General features: G+C 40.2%; 1 protein-coding gene across 13 annotated transcripts in view; it reads right to left on the bottom strand.

Annotated features, from left to right (window-relative positions):
* LOC121316157 (serine/threonine-protein kinase MARK1) overlaps nucleotides 1-21,263 on the bottom strand; it is an 85,551-nt gene that overhangs the window by 26,224 nt on the left and 38,064 nt on the right. For 8 of the 13 annotated variants that reach the window (XM_041251007.1, XM_041251002.1, XM_041251005.1 and 5 more), the window contains exon 4: nucleotides 19,252-19,278. The exons of the other annotated variants lie outside the window; for them this stretch is intronic. In XM_041251007.1, the coding sequence (XP_041106941.1) occupies nucleotides 19,252-19,278 (27 nt within the window). The remainder of the gene's footprint in view (nucleotides 1-19,251; nucleotides 19,279-21,263) is intronic. 13 annotated transcript variants of the gene reach the window in all.

The following is a 21,263-nucleotide window of genomic DNA, read 5'->3' as shown; positions in this document are numbered from 1 at the left end:
ACCTGGGGGACTTAGATGGTTAATCCCCCTAATGAATCTAGGTATCGTAGGATGAGAGCCTACTGGATGGCCTTCCCAGCCAGGTAAAATGATGGGAATTGCAACAATATAAACCTTGATGGAGGAAAGAGAAATACCCCTATGAAACAGGTGACTTAAATAGGAAAAAAAGCTCTGACAGAGAGACTGCTGTATGGTGCATGGATTTTGAATTGCACCAGCAGAAAAATTTGCTACATTTGCCTGTATAAGCATGGAAAGTGAAAGGTTTCTTAGATGCAAATATTACTTGTTCTTTTAGCAATTGTTGTTCAAACTCCAGGCAGTCAGTTGAAGTACTGACAGATTGAGGTGGAGTATCTTCTAGTTGTTCTGGGACAGCAGATCATGGTTCCCTGGTAAGAGTAGCCACTTACAGGATTTCTGAAAACCAAAACCTTTTGGGCCAGTAAGGTGCTATCAAGGTGAGGCTGGCCTTATTGTTTTCACATCTGGTTAAATAGGTTGCATGGACTGTAATGTTCTGTGTTCTAAGAGCTGCATGAACAGGAGGCAATGCTCCCAAGACTTGGTGCCCTCCTGGTTGTTGATGTATTTTACTATTGTGGTGGTGTTGGTAAAAATCTTTATCTCCCTTCCTCTTAAAACTGGGCTGAAGTGTCCCAGTGCTAAAAAGACTGGCAGAAGCTCCATGTTATTTATGTGGAGGTGTGTCTGTCCTGGTGTCCAGGTACCCTGAACCTACGTCTCCGACAAGTGTGCTCCACACCATCTCAGGGAAGCGTCTGTGTGAAGACGAAGTGTAGGGGGATTTGGAGATAGTGGCAGCACCATACTCACTGGGGTGAAAGTCGCCACCAACTGCTTTCTGTTGCAGCTCCCGGGGTGACCTTGATGTGAAAGGAATCTGGAAGGGAGGAGTTCCATGAAGAAAGGACTCAAAGATGTCTATACCTCATGTGTAATCTTGTACCACATGAGGGAAACTGCTGCTGCCCTAATACTGCTGGAATAGCAGTGCTGTTGGTCAGGCTCCTATTTTGAAGTGACCTGCCAGTTGACTACTTGTGGTCACGCTCTCCTCCATGAGGTACACTCTTCCTGTTAGTGTATTGAACTGGGCTCTCAGATTGAGCTGGGGTGAGTGATGATTTTTCCTGACTGACCATCAAGTCCAGGTTTTCTAAAAATAGAAGAACCTTGTCCCTGTGTTCTAAGGCTTTTTCCTTGGAGGAAGCTCTCAAGGTAAGGACAGATGTGGATGCCAATACCTCTGAGATGTGCTGCCATCTCGGTCATCACCTTGGTGAACACTCTTGGAGCTGTGGTAATCCCAAAAGGAAGTAACCGGAACTGTTACGGACGGCTCTGGATGGAGAAACTGAGATATCTCCTGTAGCTGTTGTGTATAAGCAGATGGAGTAGGCATCCTTTAAATCTATGGAAATCAACCAACCAGTCTCCTGGTTGGACCATCTTGGTAATGGTGGCTAGTGATACCATTTTAAACCTTTCTGACAGGATGTACTTGTTCAGACCTCTGAGGTCTAGAATAGTTCTGAACACCAGTTTTTTTTTCTGAATTAAAAAGTATTTTGAGTAATGACCCTGCTCTTGTTGTAGGAAGTCTCCTTTTGGCCATGAGCAGTCCATTAGTGTTTTGATGTTGCCTGTTACTGGAGGATGAGGTTGACCCAGGGATCGGATGTTTTGCCAGCTTGTTAAAAAATGAGAAACCCACCCCCCACTGGCACAGACAAGGGAGGGAATAGGCATGGGATGGAAAGAATTGTCAGGAAGAAGTAGAGCGCTTACCACCTCCTCTGAAATGACCACGAGGGTCTGGCTCCTTGTCCATGTTGAAAATGGTCGTCTCTCAAATGAGGAATGTTGTGGCTGATGTTTAAAGAAACGTCTGTTTTGAAAGAGCCTCTCCTAAATGGTGTGCCTCTCATTGCTGTTCAACAGGACTGAACAGCCTGTCTCGCCTCCTTCATCTGGAACACTGCTTCCCTGAGTCCTGTGCCAAAGAGCAAGTCCCCCTCAAAGGGTAGCTCCAGTATCTTGGTCTGTGCATCTGGAGTTAGAATCGATGTCTTCATCTGGATACACCTCCGAGCAGCCACCGCACTTGCCACAGCCCTGGTGTTGGTGTCAATAGCATCACGGCCTGCCTGATATATTCTTGCCTTTCTCTGCTAACTGCATGGCCAGTTCAATATTCTCTGGGGTAGGCTCCTCTGAGTCCTCGTCAGGGGCGGAGTTGATGACGTCACCCCCCACCAGGTCGGTTGCCTCTGCAGAGTAATGCTGACTGTACACATCTCTAGCCATTGGAGTACCAGACCCCACCGCATGGGTTACAGGCTGTGGAAGTCGAGCCTGTTTAAGATTTTTGAATTCCCTCATCCACTAGAGGAACTGGTCCCTGGTCATAGGAGGCATGTTTTTCTGCCTGCTGCCGCACCCAAGCACAGATTTACTGGTGTGCTTCCTTGGGAGAGACATGGCGGAGCTTCTCTGTTCCTTTGGGCTGCCAGGTCTTTTTGTAGCCCTCTAAAAGGATGCAGCGTGGACTCTATCAGATCGCTGAGAAAGGGGTGACCCAGCTCTTCCCCTGCAAGACAGTGATAGTGGAGAGCCACACAACGTATAAACAGAGGTAATGGAGAAGACTAAAGTTTTTTTTTTTGTAAAGAGTTAAAACACAACAAAACTAGCTGACAGCAAAAAGGAAGCAAAATGACTTACTTTTTCTCTTTTCCTTTCTAAACAAAAAAACTCACAAACGCGAATGCCAATACGGAGTCCGCACCCAAGCAATCGCAGGAGAAATTTGGACTACAATGCTCAATTGGAGGGGGGGTTTATGGGGGAAGGATACCTTCTTTGGTGCCAAAGAGGACTGTATTGCAATGACCTCTGGGACAGAAATCCGTTTGTTCTCCTGACCCAAGCAAAAAGGCCGGGAGTTCACTCTGTGTGGAGTTCATCAGACTAGGTAAAAAACTATTTTGCAGGGAAAACTTCAATGGGAAAGGCGGAGCATATCTAGGGGTTGGAATTTGGAGTAATTTAGTCCTCGAGTACTCAAGTGTTAAAAATTTCAAGTACTCGAACATAATGCCAGACAATATTATTCTACATATGCGCCACAAAAATTACCAAGTTAACACTAGAGCCGTTGCGGCTATACTCATACCTAAAAAACGCCGCTAACAGTCATTGATGGTTACATTTTAAACATCAATATTAAAATGAAAGACAACTATCCGATACAACTCGTGTTATTCAAGCACATCATATCAAACATCTGCACAGCTGAAACACTATTTAAATGAACAATTAAACATAAAAGGGTTTATTTTCTAACTTCCCACATATAAAGCACTACTTAAAAAAAATTATAACAAAATAAACATTTTAAAAAGAAACTAGTGCGTAAACAGGTATATGTACATACAAACCTGTAAAAACAAAAGTTTTTATTCTAAAACGAAAGTAACATAGGATTTCTCTTGCGTGTGTGTCACTGGCAGCACAGAATCCAGGTTGGGCTGCTGCAGCCTGCTGCTTTGCAGTTATCTGATCGAAATGTTTCTACTGAAGCTAGCTTCATTATTTATATTTAAATAAACACAAAAACTGACCAGAAAATGATTTATAACAAAGAATAAAAAATGAAAACATTCTAAACCAGGACAAAGCACCATTTAAATGAGGGTTCAAAAGAACACAGAAATGTACGTGCAAGCATTTCTGCACTAGGAAGATGGATGCTTAGTATCAAACAAAGTAAGACCACAACAGGATTAGAATCTGCGCTGAGAATAGCCTGGAATCCAGACTGATGCAGGGCTTTATTTCCTTTATATTATTTATTAGTCAACTGCCAAGATAAGGAGTGTTACTGTAGCACTGCTGACACATTTTTGTTCTTAGTTGCCAGTTATTCTCATGCTGGTACAAAGACTTTAAACAGAATGCACATTATTCTACTGTATGTTTGAGTATATCAGTGCATTAAGTGAACTTTGAAGACAGGAGAATTTTTTTCCTATTTTTATTAAATACTAAAACACTAAATATAACCCACTTGTTTTACTCTGTCATTTACTCAAAATGTGTATAGTTACTGTTGTGTACACATATTGTACACCTTACCATGAATTATAACTCACATAACACAGAATACACCTCAGGGTTTAGACTAGATCTGGTGAATCTGGATGGCTATAGTAGTCATCTCGGATCATCTCAATGGACATTAGTGCAACAAAGCAATACAAAAAATAAAATAAGAAAAATACAGTAATCTGTCGTGTATCCACATATCTGCCATGATCAAGTGAGTGAGTGACAAAGAACCAGAACCAGGGCTGGAAACCGAAGAATGAGTAAGCAAGTCGAAACCGCCGACAGCCGGGCGGACAGCCGGAGGTTTGTTTATTATTGAACAGAGAAGACTAGTTCAGATTGCAGATTCCACCAAGGTTTTCGTACACTGTACTGTATGTGCTCAGTGTGCTGCCATTGCTGATGGTGTTACAGCTGTGTATAACTGTATTTAAAACAGGACTCATTTGTCTGGCTTTTTACATATCCACCCTGACTCTGGTCCCATCGCAGTCAGAAACAGGATGGTTCACTCTACCACTGAACTATTCTGAACTAACAAACAAGTTTGTAATGCTTATTTTCTGATTGCTTGGAGAAATTGCTAAACCAGTACACAACACAAACTAGTGGAGAAAAACATTTAAGACAAGAGGCTTTGAAAAGCACCTTCCTAGTGCTTGACATTTTGGAAGGGTATTCCCTCACTTTCCCCCTTCGAGAAGTAGCAATAAAGGTCCACAATACACAAGCAAAGAATCGTTAGAGAAAGAAACCAGGCATCTCTTGAGTGATGTATCAGCCCAAAACCTAATTCAGAGCAGAGAGATTAGTTTTAAAAGACAAATACAGCATCATCTTCCTAGGTTGATAAAAGCATTGCTTATCTGACTGTGTGCAGTTACTGCAAGTGTCCAACTTGCATGCTTTATGAAATAACTTGAAGGTGCTCTGTTGGGCAGAGATGACCAAGAAATCATTGTATGTGCAGCCAGTAGAAACTCACTGAAATGTATACTGTAATTAAAGACATACTTATGGATATTCCGTTCTTTCACAGGATTTATCCAAAGATGCAGATGAAAAGGCAAAGGCAGCAACAGATGTTCCCTTCTAAACAGATATAAAAGGCAGATTCTCTCAAATGAGATAAGCGGTTCTCTAGATATATTCAGAACTTACATAAGGGGTTTTCACACTAGCCATTTCGACCCGGGTAGACCCTGAGTCGAACAGCAAGCGCTTTCACATTGCCAGTTTCAACCCAAGACAAAAATGTTTTACCAGGGTGAACTCACCCCCGACAGAAACAAGGGTTGAAAATGTTCAACCCAGGATGAAGCGCTCACCTCGGGTTGAAAAATTAAATGTGAATGCAACAGGGTTACGCTAGCCATAGGGTTGAAAACATGCATGACAGTAGCCAAAAACAAAACATCAAAGGGGCAAGGTTCACGCATCAGAGCGCAGTTGTAAATAAAACATTTTTAAAAAGTGTTACAGAGAAATGATGAGGTGCTCCAGGACCAGGACTGGTATAGACAATAAGAAATAACAAAAGTACTTTTGATTGCACAATGAACCCTCTACAAATATGTAGCCTACACACAAAATTAAGTAAAAATAAAGCAAATAATATAAAAAGAGAGATCGTTTTGGGATTGTTGTAGTAGTAACCTGAAAAGGTCACGTCTTGCACAGAGCACACATTGCCTGCTCTTCCTCAGAGCTTGTTGTACACGAGCCCTCCTTCGCAAAGTAATCAAAAACAGCTTGCAATAAAGCAGAAAGAAATGAGCGCCATGTCGGGAGCCATGTTGGACATTTTGTAGAGCACAGCAAATGTGAATGCATGCAGGGCTGAACTCGGGGGGGAGTCACCCCGGGGTGACCCCGTGTCGACTCAACACCGGTTTTGGTGGTGTAGTGTGAAAAGTCCTACAGTTCTGAACAGACAGGCTCATCCTATGCATACGCAGTAAAGGATAATAAATACATTTGCATTCTGTATAGTACTGAATCTTGCCACAGAACACTAATCCTCCTAAATAACAGGGAAAACTAATAATTTGCACAAACCAAGTCACTATTATCAAGAGGCAATTGCACTGCACTAGTACCGTAGAACACAATTGGCCCTAGAAAAGGGATCGTTGTTGTTGTTTTCTATGTTATCATCCTCGACTGACAAAACCCCCTTGGCCATCTTGTAACTTTTGAAGCTGCCAGGTGGAAACCCAATGAAGGCTTTTGATGACAGCAGCAGATGCTCACTGTATGAACCAACAAGCAAGTGTGACTTAATGACATGTCTTCAAAGCCCACTGTGAAAACATCTCCTGACATCTGAGTGTTGCTGTTGCACTATGCCGCTGCACTAGCTAGCAATGATTATTTCTCAAGGGGCCAGAGCCTCTTTGTGTTGTTGGCTCTTCCTGAGGCACAAAAGAGTGAATATTTTAGCAGACAAATGCGATGAGCCACAGCTGATGAAATCTCAAGTGACAAGCTCACGATCCAGGTTGCAAACGTAATGCAGGTCTTTTGCATCACTGCCTCTGTGATGTAGACTCATTTTTCTAAGAAGCACTTTGTTCCTAGATAACTGTGTGTTCTTTACTTTTCTACAGTACATACTGTAAATTATTACTCTTACAGTACTCTTGCAACCTGTAACCACACAAGTTAAAAAAAAAAAAAAAAGCATATTGTAGCACCTGTGAGGAAATCTTACTTAGCTTAATGTGAAATTGTGGCCTCAAAAAAAAGCATGAAAAGGATACGAGTAGCAAAAATATTGAGCATTTCAAAGTTAAAAGGCATCAGTGACTACTAGAAAAAGAAATAATTGAATTGTGCAAAAGAGGTCATGTCAGTCTATACTGCATATATAGGCAAATAGGCTTTTAAATGAATGGATAGGTCACATGCTGCCGCACCTCGCACAATAATTAAGAAGTTGCCTGATATGGAGAAAGTTCAGTGACACACTGATCGCCTGCCACATTTATCTGCAGTGTAACAATCACTTTTCTGCTAAAGTCTAATTAGAGGCTTAGATGTGTTTAGAACTTCGCCCGTCGCTCTGGAGTTCACAGATTAGGCAGCATATTTTTATGGCTTTGTTACTGACTTCAAGCAAAAATCAAACTTCACCTTACAGTAGTTTGCCCTTTGAAAAAAAAAAAAAAAAAAAGTAAACTACTGGCCTGCAAGCAATGGAATACAAAGAGCAGTTTAAAACTTTTCATAAACAGTTTGGCACACAAAACGCAATATTTCATTAAAAAAGTACTGCTAACAAATTATTTAATATCAAATCTTGGGAGCACTATTTCTTGACCCCTTTGTTTCTGTGCTTGGATTTCATACTTTAAATTGGAATATGCAGACACTATAGAAGTAAAGGTTTCTGCTACTTAAATAATGTAGCTTTCTACTTGAATTTTTATATCCTGATTGAAAGAACGTAAAGACAATCAAAGTACCAAAAGAAACGAAGGACCTGTGATAATGCCAATTTGAGGTTTTTCTTTTGTTAAAGAAGTCTTGAATATTAATAATTACATTTTTACCAACTCAGTTAATGCAGACAATAAAAGTACAGCAATTTAAAACACATTCCAGCTATCTGTGTGATATTGTGTTCAGTGATACAACAGTACAGTTTTAATATTCTGGGATTAATAGCAGTGCAAGTGTCAACTTGCATTTACTTTACTGCAAAACACATATAATTAAAAAGAAACTTAGGAAGCACATTTACTACGAAACAGCTGGTTATCACAGCTAATTAATATCCTTGCTTGGGACAGCTGGAATTTGTTCTTTTAATTAGATTTAAAAAAAAAAAAAAAAAGCTTTTTAGGCATTTATGACTCAAGGCATCTATTTGTACAGGGTAGTCTATAACTAATCCATCATACAGTACTTTCTAAACATGTCGGACACAGCTAAAACATAGGGCTGCAGTACAGTCTAGTTTGTAAGCCTGGTTGTCCTTGAGGAGCCTTCAGCCCAGCAGTCGGAAGAAATTTCACCTTTCTCTTTGGCTTTCTGGGATTGCAGAGCTTATTGAACTCAAGTATTGATCTGCCAAGCAAGATAGCAGCGATAATTCAACTGCAAAACATTACAACCCATGCAGAATGACAATGAACAACACGACCACAATTACAGCACTTACTATTATTAAACCCTAAATGCTGTAAATTGTACAGTGTGGAAACAGTTAACAGTACAGTAATTAACCCAGTATTATATAGTTCATACAATACCCTGACTGAAACCTAAAAATGGTTATGATAACCAAGTGTACAATAGTTTGTACATGGTAGCCCACAAAGACAGCTCTGACTAAAGCAATTGCTGTAAAGAATACTCCTAGTACTTGCGTCTGATAGCAGAGGAAACTGATGAAAGCCACAACATAGCTACCATTTTAGATCACACGAAAATAACGTTGTCTATATCTCCAATGACTTCTCAGATAACAGTTGTTGTAGAAGTGGGAGTGGTGATGGATTAACCGAAGCATATAAACTCCCCTTAGAGGTTTGCTTATATAACACAGGAAAGAATGCTAAAAAGTAACATCTTGTTTTCAAGTACTTCCTGTGGACAGAAAGCATCATTTCAACATAATTAAATAATGCTGGTGCACATTACATACACATTAAATTCGTTTCTGATAAGGTATTATATGCCACTGGTCTGGATACTGGCTTTGGTACAAACACCGATCCTGAGACTGGAGCATCTTGGCTGATCAGAAATGAAAGCACTACACCAAAGCAGCAACAAATGATCTGCCACTTTACCCCAGACTTCATATAGAAAGTGTGGGGTAAAGCTGAAGCTTTATGCTACATGAATATGGTACTACTACAGTACAGCATGATTGAATGTAATCAACAAATTGCAATTCACAGTGGAACTCCAAAAACAGACTAACGTTGTGTATAAAAAATAAAAAATAAAAAAAAAACGGTCACCATGGCTTATTGTACAGATGGAGTAACGCCTGGTAAAAAATGGTAATGCAAAGTTTCCAAATTTAACAGAGTACTTCTCACAATGTAGCTGTCCATAGCTCAGTTATTCAGAGGTGAAAGCTCATGAAAAAAGTAGGCCACTATGAGCTAAATTCACACCCTCAATAACTGGTTCTAAAGAATACCCATACTAAAATTCTCCTCATAATATAAATCTAAAAGTGTTAACCATCCTTTTCACTGTGCACATTCATCCACCTTGGAGTACAATAAAATATGTAGATAGACATCTCTGTCTATGCTACCAGGGAAAGAGATTATTTATACTGCCCTGATTATATAATTTACTGAATACAAACAAACACAAACATTTGTGTTGCTTAATGGGATTCCTAGATAAAATGCCTTTGAACAATTATCTAGGAAACAAGAGAAAAGAAACGAGAGAAAGAAATGATCATGCACCTGAATTTCAATTGTACCAGTGACCTAGTTACTGTATCACCATCAGCCAATGGGCAGCCAGCTGCTTGTTCTGTTACTGGGGGGAGATTTGGCCGCACCAGCTTTCATCATCAGCTGCTGATATTAATCAATTCAGTATTTAACAAGCCAGTTACTACTACAGCAACGTGTGGTAATAAGGTATACACTCTTGTACAGTAATTACAAGGGTAATTAATTGTAATAAAATTAGCATAGCATGTTCACTTTTGTAGTTCCCTGAAGGAATCTCAGTTTTCAGCCTCAGCGTTATCTATAGTATTGTAGCGAACCTCGGTTCCTGCAGGCAGGTGCATCACACAGGGTGACGCAATCCACACACAGGCGGAGGGCGAGCATGAACCCAGGGCCTCTCGCACTAATGCATAGCGCTGATACCGCTGTACAAAGGTGCGAGAGGTCCTGGGTTCGCGCCTGCCCTCCGCCTGTGTGTAGATTGCCTCGTCCTGTGTGATGCACCTGCCTGCGGGAACCGAGATCGCTACATTGGTGTCAGAAGTGGACACAGGTACCCTGGCACGCACTCGTCAGACTATAGCCTGGTGAGCAAGTCGGGGACGGACTTGAGGCTGGCAGGGGAGAGTGTAGCGTGCACGGGGGAAGGCAGCAGCAGGGCTGGTAGGTGACGTAATCACATACAAAGCCATAAGCCCGATATACGCTCCTTGCAAAGGAGCCGGCTCTTTTGTACAAAGGTATCGGCGCTATGCTTTAGTGCAAGAGGTCCCTGCTTCGTGCCCGCCCTCCGCCTGTGTGTGGACTGCCTTGCCCTGTGTGAGGCGCCTGCCTGCGGGAACCGAGATTGTTACAGTATTACACCAAATATGCTGGATTACAGCAGCATTGTCACTGAACAGTACTTGTTTGGTTCTTTAGGTTAAAATATTTTAATACGTTTCCATGAATGTAAGCAAAGCAGCTATAGAATGATAAATTAGAATGAGAGCTTAATTAAACAAAAAAAACCTGTAGACCGACTTGTGGGGAAGTGGGTTAGGGAGGTAACCCTTTGAGGAAACAGACAAGCAGAATTAACTGATGATTAGTTTGAATCCATCCTCTCCAACCTATTACAAACGTTTTTTCTTTTTGTTAAATTATGCACCTGGAGACAAACTGCCTATCCTACTTAGCAATGAGGTCACCCATGTAAAGCATTATCCGATCGATTAATTAGTGCAGTAACCTCCAAAAAATGTCTAATCCCTGTATTGATCCAGATGTGTGTCTTTAGCAAAGGCCCGACTGCCTGCTACATCTACCAACATAGTAATGGACAGAAAATGTAACAAAACGTCTACAGAACTAGTCAGACTCGCATCACGGTTGGTGATTTTTTTGATATTTAAATGATTATTATAATATATATATATATATTATATATATATATAGATATATTGGTCGTGAATTTAATTGTAAAAAAATAAATTGACTAAAAAAGTTTACATAAAAAAAATTTAATACCTTCACAAAACACATGGACAGGCATATAATATATAAACAGACTTAAATTAACATTTTTTTTTATTTAAATTGATTTTTAAAATGTATTTATTTTTAAATTATGGAATTGTTTTTGTAGTACTGTAGTTGTAGCTCTACAATACCTCCAAACTGTTTATTTAAGGATGTTGTAAATGGTGGTTTGTGAATAGTTACATAACAAACTAAATTACTCAATCTTAAATCAATACATAAGATAATTATTCATCATTGTGTCATCCTCTAAATGTGAACGAACAAGAATTTAGTGATGAAGTATGCCAGAGAAAAATCCCCCTCACTCATTCCAGCCATTCTTTTACTTTTCTTTCTTTGATTTCCTCTTTCTGCATCAGTCCAAACACACGTAATTGTTACTTAGGACTACTTTACTTTTCACAGTGTGTTCAATTGATGAAGTTCTTGATTGCACCACTAAATAAACCTGGTTTCAGCGGGTCTTAACACACTGCTCTATTGTCTATTTGGGACGCCACTGCACTGTGATCAGAATCACTTTGGCGAATATGTTAATGATGAGGCAGGCGCTCTATAACTGGGCAATACAAAGCAAGTCTTCAAAATAACATTTCAACGCAGTATATATTTTTTTACATCTTCACTCCATTTATGCGTCACAGTCAGGGGTAAGCGCTGTTCGCGCTTGCACTCGCATTTGCGCTGCGATCAGAATATAGCCCTAACAGTTTTAGTTTATAGACAGTAAAAGTTTAAGATAATAAAAGATTTTTAAAACATACTTTGCATGTCTTTTCCTTGTGACACTATATAAAATAGGTAGTAAATAAAACAATGATTCAAATTAAAAAAATATTATTTATCTATCTCTTTTAAATCAAGTGATTTAAAATCAGCCAACCCTGACTCACATATCTGACCCTATAAAATGTTGACTTCAGTGATGTTTAAAAGAGTGTGAGGCATATCTGATTAATTCATTTTGGCCCGTTCCAACCCTTGTCTGTTTTTCAGGGAACAAAAATACAAAGCTGAAAGTAAGTAGGCTTCCATTTAGATGCACAGTAGTTGGTTTTGTTGGTATAGTATTATATTTTCAACAGAAGTGTTTTAAATAAAGAACAATATGATTCTGAAAATATCACTTGCCTAAAGAGACGACTGGACACATGAACTAATACAGTACACACTTTTAAATCCGGTATTGTAGCAGTATGCAAAATTCCTCATTAAAACAATCCAACAGCAAAATTAAATCAAAATGTTACCCGTGCACAGAACTGTGTAAAATGTAAAAGGCAATGTAATTTAGCAAAAGATTCAGAAAAAAAGACAACACAAAATTAAAACAAATGTCCAAGTTAGTATTCAAAAGTACTATAGAACTATAGTGCTGCTTAAAAAGGCTCTAATGTCACAGTTCACTTGCAAATGAAAATGCACAGAAGCAACTAAAGAGCACAGATTTAAAAAAAAAATACATCACAGTATCTGAAACTGTTTAATGATCAACTGTTTCACATTACCGCAGATGGAATCGTTGTTCTAGTTTTGTTGTTGCTGCATTTTCATCAGTTGAAACTGGAGGAAGCGCTGTGTAACTGCACAGTAAAGACAGCTGATTTGCACATGTGAAAAAAACACAATAACCAAATGATAATCAAATAAATTGTAACATTGAACAACTGAGCTTTGTATCAGAGTCGGAAATCGCGCGTGACCGATAAGTGCATATATATATAGTGATCCCTCTTTATACGAGCGTAATTTGTTCCTTGAAAACTGTGTTAGGCGAAATCTCGTATAACGGAAATGAAATCCCCATTGGTTTCCTTGTTATAATCTTCGATTGGTTCCAGAGACCAAAAAATGTCCTCCTCAACACCTCAAATTCCCCTTAATAAAGGACAGAACGGTACCTAAATATGAAATCACTAAAATTCTGTATTAATTATTTAAAAAAATTAGCCTAAAGTTTTTAAGTAAATGGAGCAATGATATACCACCACAGGTTTGAGCCACAATAGGTCTTCAAATGCAATTTGCTTTTAAGGAACTGTGCCTAGTACAGTGGCTTGCGTAAGTATTGACCCCCCTATTTTTCCTATTTTGTTGCCTTACAACCTGGAATTAAAATGGATTTTTTATTTGGATTTCATGTAATGGACATACACAAAATAGTCCAAATTGGTGAAGTGAAATGAAAAAAATAACTTGTTTAAAAAAATTCTAAAAAATAAATAACAGAAAAGTGGTGCGTGCATATGTATTCACCCCCTTTGCTATTAAGCCTCTAAATAAGATCTGGTGCAACCAATTACCTTTAGAAGTCACATAATTAGTTAAATAAAGTCCACCTGTGTGCAATCTAAGTGTCACATGATCTGTCACATGATCTCAGTATATGTACACCTGTTCTGAAAGGCCCCAGAGTCTGCAACATTACTAAGCAAGGGGCACCACCAAGCAAGCGACACCATGAAGACCAAGGAGCTCTCCAAACAGGTCAGGGCAAAGTTGTGGAGAAGTACAGATCAGGGTTGAGTTATAAAAAAATATCCGAAACCCACGGAGCACCATTAAAGCCATTATTAAAAAATGGAAAGAATATGGCATCACAACAAACCTGGCAAGAGAGGGCTGCCCACCAAAACTCACGGACCAGGCAAGGAGGGCATTAATCAGAGAGGCAACAAAGAGACCAAAGATAACCCTGAAGGAGCTGCAAAGCTCCACAGCGGAGATTGGAGTATCTGTCCATAGGACCACTTTAAGCCGTACACTCCACAGAGCTGGGCTTTATGGAAGAGTGGCCAGAAAAAAGCCATTGCTTGAAGAAAAAAATAAGCAAACACATTTGGTGTTTGCCAAAGGCATGTGGGAGACTCCCCAAACATATGGAAGAAGGTACTCTGGTCAGATGAGACTAAAATTGAGATTTTTGGCCATCAAGGAAAACGCTATGTCTGGCGCAAACCCAACACCTCTCATCACCCTGAGAACACCATCCCCACAGTGAAGCACGGTGGTGGCAGCATCATGCTGTGGGGATGTTTTTCATCGGCAGGGACTGGGAAACTGGTCAGAATTGAAGGAATGATGGATGACACTAAATACAGGGAAATTCTTGAGGGAAACCTGTTTCAGTCTTCCAGAGATTTGAGACTGGGACGGAGGTTCATCTTCCAGCAGGACAATGACCCTAAGCATACTGCTAAAGCAACACTCGAGTGGTTTAAGGGGAAACATTTAAATGTCTTGGAATGGCCTAGTCAAAGCACAGACCTCAATCCAATTGAGAATCTGTGGTATGACTTAAAGATTGCTGTACACCAGCGGAACCCATCCAACTTGAAGGAGCTGGAGCAGTTTTGCCTTGAAGAATGGGCAAAAATCCCAGTGGCTAGATGTGCCAAGCTTCTAGATACATACCCCAAGAGACATGCAGCTGTAATTGCTGCAAAAGGTGGCTCTACAAAGTAGAGACTTTGGAGGGGTGAATACTTATGCACGCTCAAGTTTTCTGTTTTTTTGTCTTATTTCTTGTTTGTTTCACAATAAAAAATATTTTGCATCTTCAAAGTGGTAGGCATGTTGTGTAAATCAAATGATACAAACCCCCAAAAAATCAATTTTAATTCCAGGTTGTAAGGCAACAAAATAGGAAAAATGCCAAGGAGGGTCAATACTTTCGAAAGCCACTGTGTGTGGTGTCCCTGAAGCTGCTCACACTGTCTCTCCTCTGAGCCTTTGTGGCTGGTTTGGGGACACAATAACACAACACCAAGACACACAGTTGGAATGTTAAAATTACATTTTTCAGGCAATTAAAAAAAAAAAAGGTTTATTGCTCAGAACCAGCAATAATCCACATTTGCAGGGAACTCTCAGGAGAGTCAAACAGTAAAAGGGGACATGCTGACCTAGATTAAAAAACCAGTTTAAAAAAAAAAATGCTTGCATATATATTTCACTGCTTCAAGGGAGTGGTGTTTGTGAAATCTACAGGTTACACAGAAACAAAAAACAAGCTGTATCATAACAACCTACACACAAATAACAGATCTCTAAACACGGTCAATTCCTTTTAATATCAGTTGATTTAATAAGAAGTTGCCCATTAACAAGCATTAAATAACTCAAAAGTGTTTGTAGAACTAAAATACTGCACACATTACTGCCCGGTTCACTATAACACTTCTCTTAAATATAGAGTCCATCACACTGCACATGTACAACACAAAAAAGAAAGCTGTATGCAAACCCATTGTATGTTACATACTGCTGTACTTTATATCTGGAACACCAATACACTTTAGGCTTTTATTTCCCCAAGTGATATTAGGTGGGATGGAAATCAGTTGTAACTCTGTAAAGGTGAATATTACTAGAAATGTGACAATAACCAAAGTGATACCAGAGGCTTGTCCCCATTGACTCCCAATATGTAATATAATATGTCCAGGACATTTCATCACAGCAGAGGGGGTCATTCACAGGAATGATATTATGTGGGCTTGACTGTTTGCCATTGTAAAGGGATTAGGCCCCTTGTAAACCATAACACCAAAACCATGTCACTGTTCACTTGAAAAAGCAGTTTTGTTATTTAAAAGGTAGGTTTTTGGTACAGTCTCAAATAACAACCTTAATGCATGGTCATGCGTGCTGTGTGATGCACTGCCATGTTGGGTTCTGTCCCCCGTCAGTGAAATGAGATGAGGTAGAAAGAGTATCCCACCACTTTTGCATAGTGGTTAAGATAAATACACTACATTTACATAACTGATTTAAAGTAGTTTGTGGTGTATGCACACGTGCTGTGGTTTACCTAGCCAGGGTAGAATGTAGGTAGTACCACAGAAAAACCCACGGGAAACAATACAAATGCAAATAGGGGCCTCAGTTGAGACCCAGATCACCTGGTGAATTAATTATGTATTAACATCACTGAGTGATATGAATGATGAATGAATGAGTGGAGGCCTCAAAACACAGGTTTAGAATTTCTTATAGTTAATTAACCATGCACATATGGGATTCAACTGGGCTTCGTATGGACAAGTTTGCATTACGTAGTTTTGTTACCCTGGCTGGTTCCGAGGCAGCACCAAAATTCAGTACATTTAAGACAGCTAGATTAAGCCAAAGGATGGGTTCATATACTTCAAGCGACTAGGACAGCACCATAGCTCAGTCTGCTGTTCTGAGATACCTTTTCTTCACTGTAATAGCGCTCTGAAGTTATGAGTGGAGTTATCTTTCTTCAACCTCTGGTTTAGATAAGCAATGGTGACATTTCTAATAAAACGTGGTCTGGTCCTTCCCTATCTCCTTTTAATATTGATAATACTGAAAATACAGTACTAATTATTACTACACAGAGATGTGGAATCCAAAAGTCACACCTGCAAAACTGACACACTAGGTACTGGACACATTTTGGGAGAAAAATCAAATAAATAAATCAGACAGCGAACCATGACGGCCAGGCTCCCAGGGAGTTGCAGGGCTGGTCTTTGTCCTCCAGAGGTCGGATACTCGCTGACATCCGCCCTCGAGTTCCCGAGTGAAAAAGGAAGCTGGTTGTGGGATCAGAGGATGTCCACTGAACCTTCAGGTCTCTTGAGCCACGTGAACCAGTGCTCTAGTCTGTATTGAGCATAACAAACTGAATAGACTTCAGTCCCTGCTGGTTTTGCCTCCCTAATCCACGAGAGGACCAGAGCCAATGTGACGCTGCCTTCAGAATCCCCAGCGAAGACCTGCTACTCCAAATACAAACTTGCTTGCTGTACGACTCGCCCTGCACACCTCGCGGCTGTGCTTTTACTTGGTGAGCCACTCAGGGACACCCCCAGAAGATGAAGATTATCTGTAATATGATTTCTTCGTAGAATGATGAACTCCACACAGTGAACTGGTCTCCACTTTGCTTGGGTCAGGAGACTAAACAGATCTCTACCCCAGAGATCATTGCAATATAGTCCTTTTTGGCACCAAAGAAGGTATCCTTCCCATATAAAACCTGTTATGCTATCAAGGTGAGGCTGGCCTCGTCTCTTTTTACTTTGAATATTGCTGAGATTAGTGGAAGGGTTGGGTATGCATACATTAGGTCCTTTACCCATGAAATGGACAGACCATCTGTTGCCATGGCTGCTGTCTGGTAAAAGCGGGAGCAGAAAAGTACTTTTGAGTGTTCTGAATACCCAGTCTATTACCCTTGGGCAGATCTGCCACTCGTGGGGGGGTATCATGTCTCTGTAGGGTGAATCTGCAATATTATTTTGGGATCCGGGTAGACAAGTTGCCTGGACTGTGATGTCCTGCGTTCTTCACCAATTCAAGATGTTCATGGATAGAAGGCAAAGCTTCCAGGACCTTGTACCCCCCTGACGGCTGATGCATTTTACCGCTGTGGTGTTGTCAGTAAATATCTTTATCTCTGTTCCTCTTAAAACTGAATAGCCTGTCCTACCTCCTTCATGTGAGAGAGTGTGCACTTGAGACCGGTGCCAAAGAGTAAGTGCCCCTGGAAGGGTAACTCCATTATCTTGGCTTGTGTATCTGTAGTTAGCGCTGATGCCTTAATTTGGAGACATCACCGAGCAACCACTGCACTTGCCACAGCTCTGCATTGGTGTCAATCGCGTCACAGCTAGCTTGAAGTTGTATCTTGGATACATTTTTACCTTCCTCCGCTAACTTCAAGGTCAGTTCAACATTCTGCGGTGTGGGTGTCTGCAGAGCAGCAGACAACTGATTCCATACCTTATGTTGGTATTTTGCAGCATACATTTGGTAATTGCTGACTCGCACACCGCATGTTGAAGCCGTTTAGCTCCTTTTCAAGAATGTATCAACCTTCCTGTCTGCGCGATCTGATGCTGGGGGTCTGGAGGATGTAACCACCGCTGGTGTAGATAGGACGGAATCTATCCTGGATAGTTTAAACAGATGGTTGTACTGACTGGCAGGGACCCTATAGAATCTATATACCTTTAGGAGGTATGCTGTAGCAGAGGCCAATCTCTCTCGTATCGCCTCAATGGACTTCCAGACTGCCACATGAAAGGGAAACCCTTCAAAAGGCTGTTTTGTCCTTTGCATCAATGATGCTCAGGAAATCACCCACATCCTTCGTAGCTGTTTGGATATTTATACTGAGAGAGGATGAAATCCTCCTCAAAACAGCATCAGCATTCATATATATTGGCGCAAGAGCCTCTGCATACTCCTCAGCGTCATCATCAGGGGAGGAGTAATGCTGACTGTACCTCTCCATTTGTATTGCAGTATCCCCGGTTGCCGCATATGTTACAGGCTGTGAAGTCTGAGCCTGTTTAAACTTTCAAATTCTTTCATGTGCAGATTTACTGGATCACTTCCTTGGAGGAGAGACGGAAGAGCTTCGTTGTTCTTTTGGGCTGTCTGGTCTTTTTGTAGCCCCCCCCGAGGAAGACGCAGCGCAGATTCTATCCGCTCTCTGAAGCAGGGGCGATGGAGGCCTTCCCCTCTGTGTCGTAGTCTCTGACATGTTGCACATAAAAGAAGCCACTCTGCACTACAGTGATAGTGGAGAACAAAAAGCAAAATGGAGACCAGGAGTTCACACTGAGGAGTTCATCAGACGAGGTAATAAACAACAGTTTATTTTAAAGTTCCTCAAATGGCTGAAGTTTAACAGCCAAATAGCTGAATCAAAACGTAGGAGGTATTTATAGGTTTTTGATGTCATGACAACTACCTGTTATTATCTATATTCAAATCCAGTCTATAATAATAATATATATATATATATATATATATATATATATATATATATATATATATATATATATATATATATATATATATATATATACACACACACACACACACACACACACACACACACACACACACACAGTGGTGAGATTCTATCTATTTTCTTCCCATTGAAACCTTGTTGAGAATGTTACGCATGTGCTGGGACAGAAACGTCAAAACCAAGCAGAACTGAAATAGATTCCATTGGATTGGATTCTGTGAAACCGGGGAGGGGGGAGGGCAGATGTTGCTGTACAGTTTAGTATTACTTTTGACAATCGGCATAAAAACGGCACAGACACACACACCCAGAAAGATGAAATGAAGGGGTGGGGTTTAGAAAAAAAGGTGGGGTGTCACCTACCTGTTTAGAAAGCAAGGTCATGGGAAACTAAAACAGAGGGAGAGACATGAAAAAACGAATTATTGGGAAAACTGCATTGGCAAAACCACCCAAAGCAATGACAAAACATAACCAAAAGGTATTGGACAGGTACAAAAACAGCTTTAATTGATCTTCCCCCATGTGATCCTGACTAGGCATCTCTCCCAGCAGGAGTCAATATTAAATGGCAGTGGTGTAAACAATCACTTCCTACTGTAGCATATGATGTAGTGTTGCCTTACCTTTAGTAAGCTTTATTATTCACTCCTGCACAGTTAGAATTAATGGGCTCCAATTAGTATTGGTTTAGGTGGCTGATTCTCTTTCTCTGGTTTCCAGCAATTCCGAAAATGGATACAGTAAAATAACATCATTTTTTTAATGTAGTTTATTCGCATAAAGCTTTGTAACCAAAATAAAAAAAAAAAAAAAAAAAAATACATAAAAAAATATATTTGAAATTCACTAAACTCTTTCCTGCAATGCCTGAGGCATCCGTTTTCACCAGACAAATTATGGTAGAACTGCACTAAAGAGAGTCAGTACCGTATTACATGATCTGTCTGCTGTAACATGGTCAATCTAGGGCAATAAGATGAATGCAAAGATAAAACCATTAAGAAATACAGTACAGCAGCAATATCTCAGTGGTAGCAGGATGGCTGCTCAGTGTATCTTTAAATCCTCTACACACTACAGAATTGATTGCTATTTTTACTATGTAGTCCTATTTCGTTACTAACAAGTAACCAGGGCTATAGATTACTTGATCCATCTTCCCTTCTGAATCTCTTCCACGTTACCCACATCTATACCTGCAGAGATACAGCAAAGCAGGGGGAGCAGATGGGCTGTCCACTAAAAATGCTGTAGGACTTCACATCAACAGCCTTATTTCTGAAGCGAACACTGCAGAAAGCCGTACCGGAGTCCTCTGATATGACTTAACAAACTCTACACCTGATTCAGTCTCAGTTTAATTTACTTCGGATTTGGCTCCAAACTGGTTATGAAATTGGGTACTTAAATAAAGCAGCTATGCTTTTAGGGCTATGCTTGACATTTCCTAACATAATAAATTGCTGGAATTATAGTGGCACGACAGCAGAGCTGTAGTTATGGCTTCAACTTAGTTTCCATGTTAAACTTTGATTTTCAACCATTAATGTATCAGCAATTTTGTGGTGTGGGGCAGTGTTGTCATTTGGAACATAAACAAACAGATTTGTGACACTGTCTCTTTAAAACAGTCTTTCAATAACATTAATATTTTAAAATTACAATAATGTGTTTTTTCACCAGACCTGGAGGAAAAACTGCAATAACTACAGGTATGGTACAGGGTCTCTGAACAGCAGTCTGCCTCGTCACAAGGGGATATTGATTTTCTGCAACTTATCTCCTGCACAGCACTGCCAGATTATTTTTTGCAATGCCCCACCAAATGTTCCAAGTAACCAGGAAAAAGATGCCAAATTGTGTTTTTTAAAACCAGCTGAAAACAAATATGGTAGTCTCTGCATATAGGAGCACCTCCCAAGAAAACACTTAAGGGAACACCCTTGTGATGAAACTGATTTTTCCTCATTGTAAATGCTCCGGCTAAAGGAACAGGAACTTCGCTTAAAAGAACCCCTTGGTTGGCACTGACAGTGATTCGTTCACAATGGATACAGTAATGTTTTGTAAAAAAGCAACTTGTCATCGCGAGAGTGTCTTGAAGGACACTTACTGGTTTATTAAATCCAGAACCACCGTCATATCATTGAATTGTTTTGTATTCTGATTTCCACGAGTGCATCTCACTGCTATAAAATGGCACGTAAACAAACGGATAAATGCGCCGCTGTTTCTCTTGCTACACAAAAGTTGGAATCAGGCGCAAGTTGCAGAGTAATTTGGCGTTTCCCTTTCTGGTGAGGTGCTTCATCAGTTCATCGTTCTGTTAAACAATGTGCATATCTTGTATATTGCTGCTGCATTTTTTTACA

This window comes from Polyodon spathula, chromosome 5, assembly GCF_017654505.1.
Source record: "Polyodon spathula isolate WHYD16114869_AA chromosome 5, ASM1765450v1, whole genome shotgun sequence".
NCBI lineage: Eukaryota > Metazoa > Chordata > Actinopteri > Acipenseriformes > Polyodontidae > Polyodon > Polyodon spathula.
Note: the sequence above shows the minus strand (reverse complement) of the source record. Positions and strands in the feature narration are given on the sequence as shown.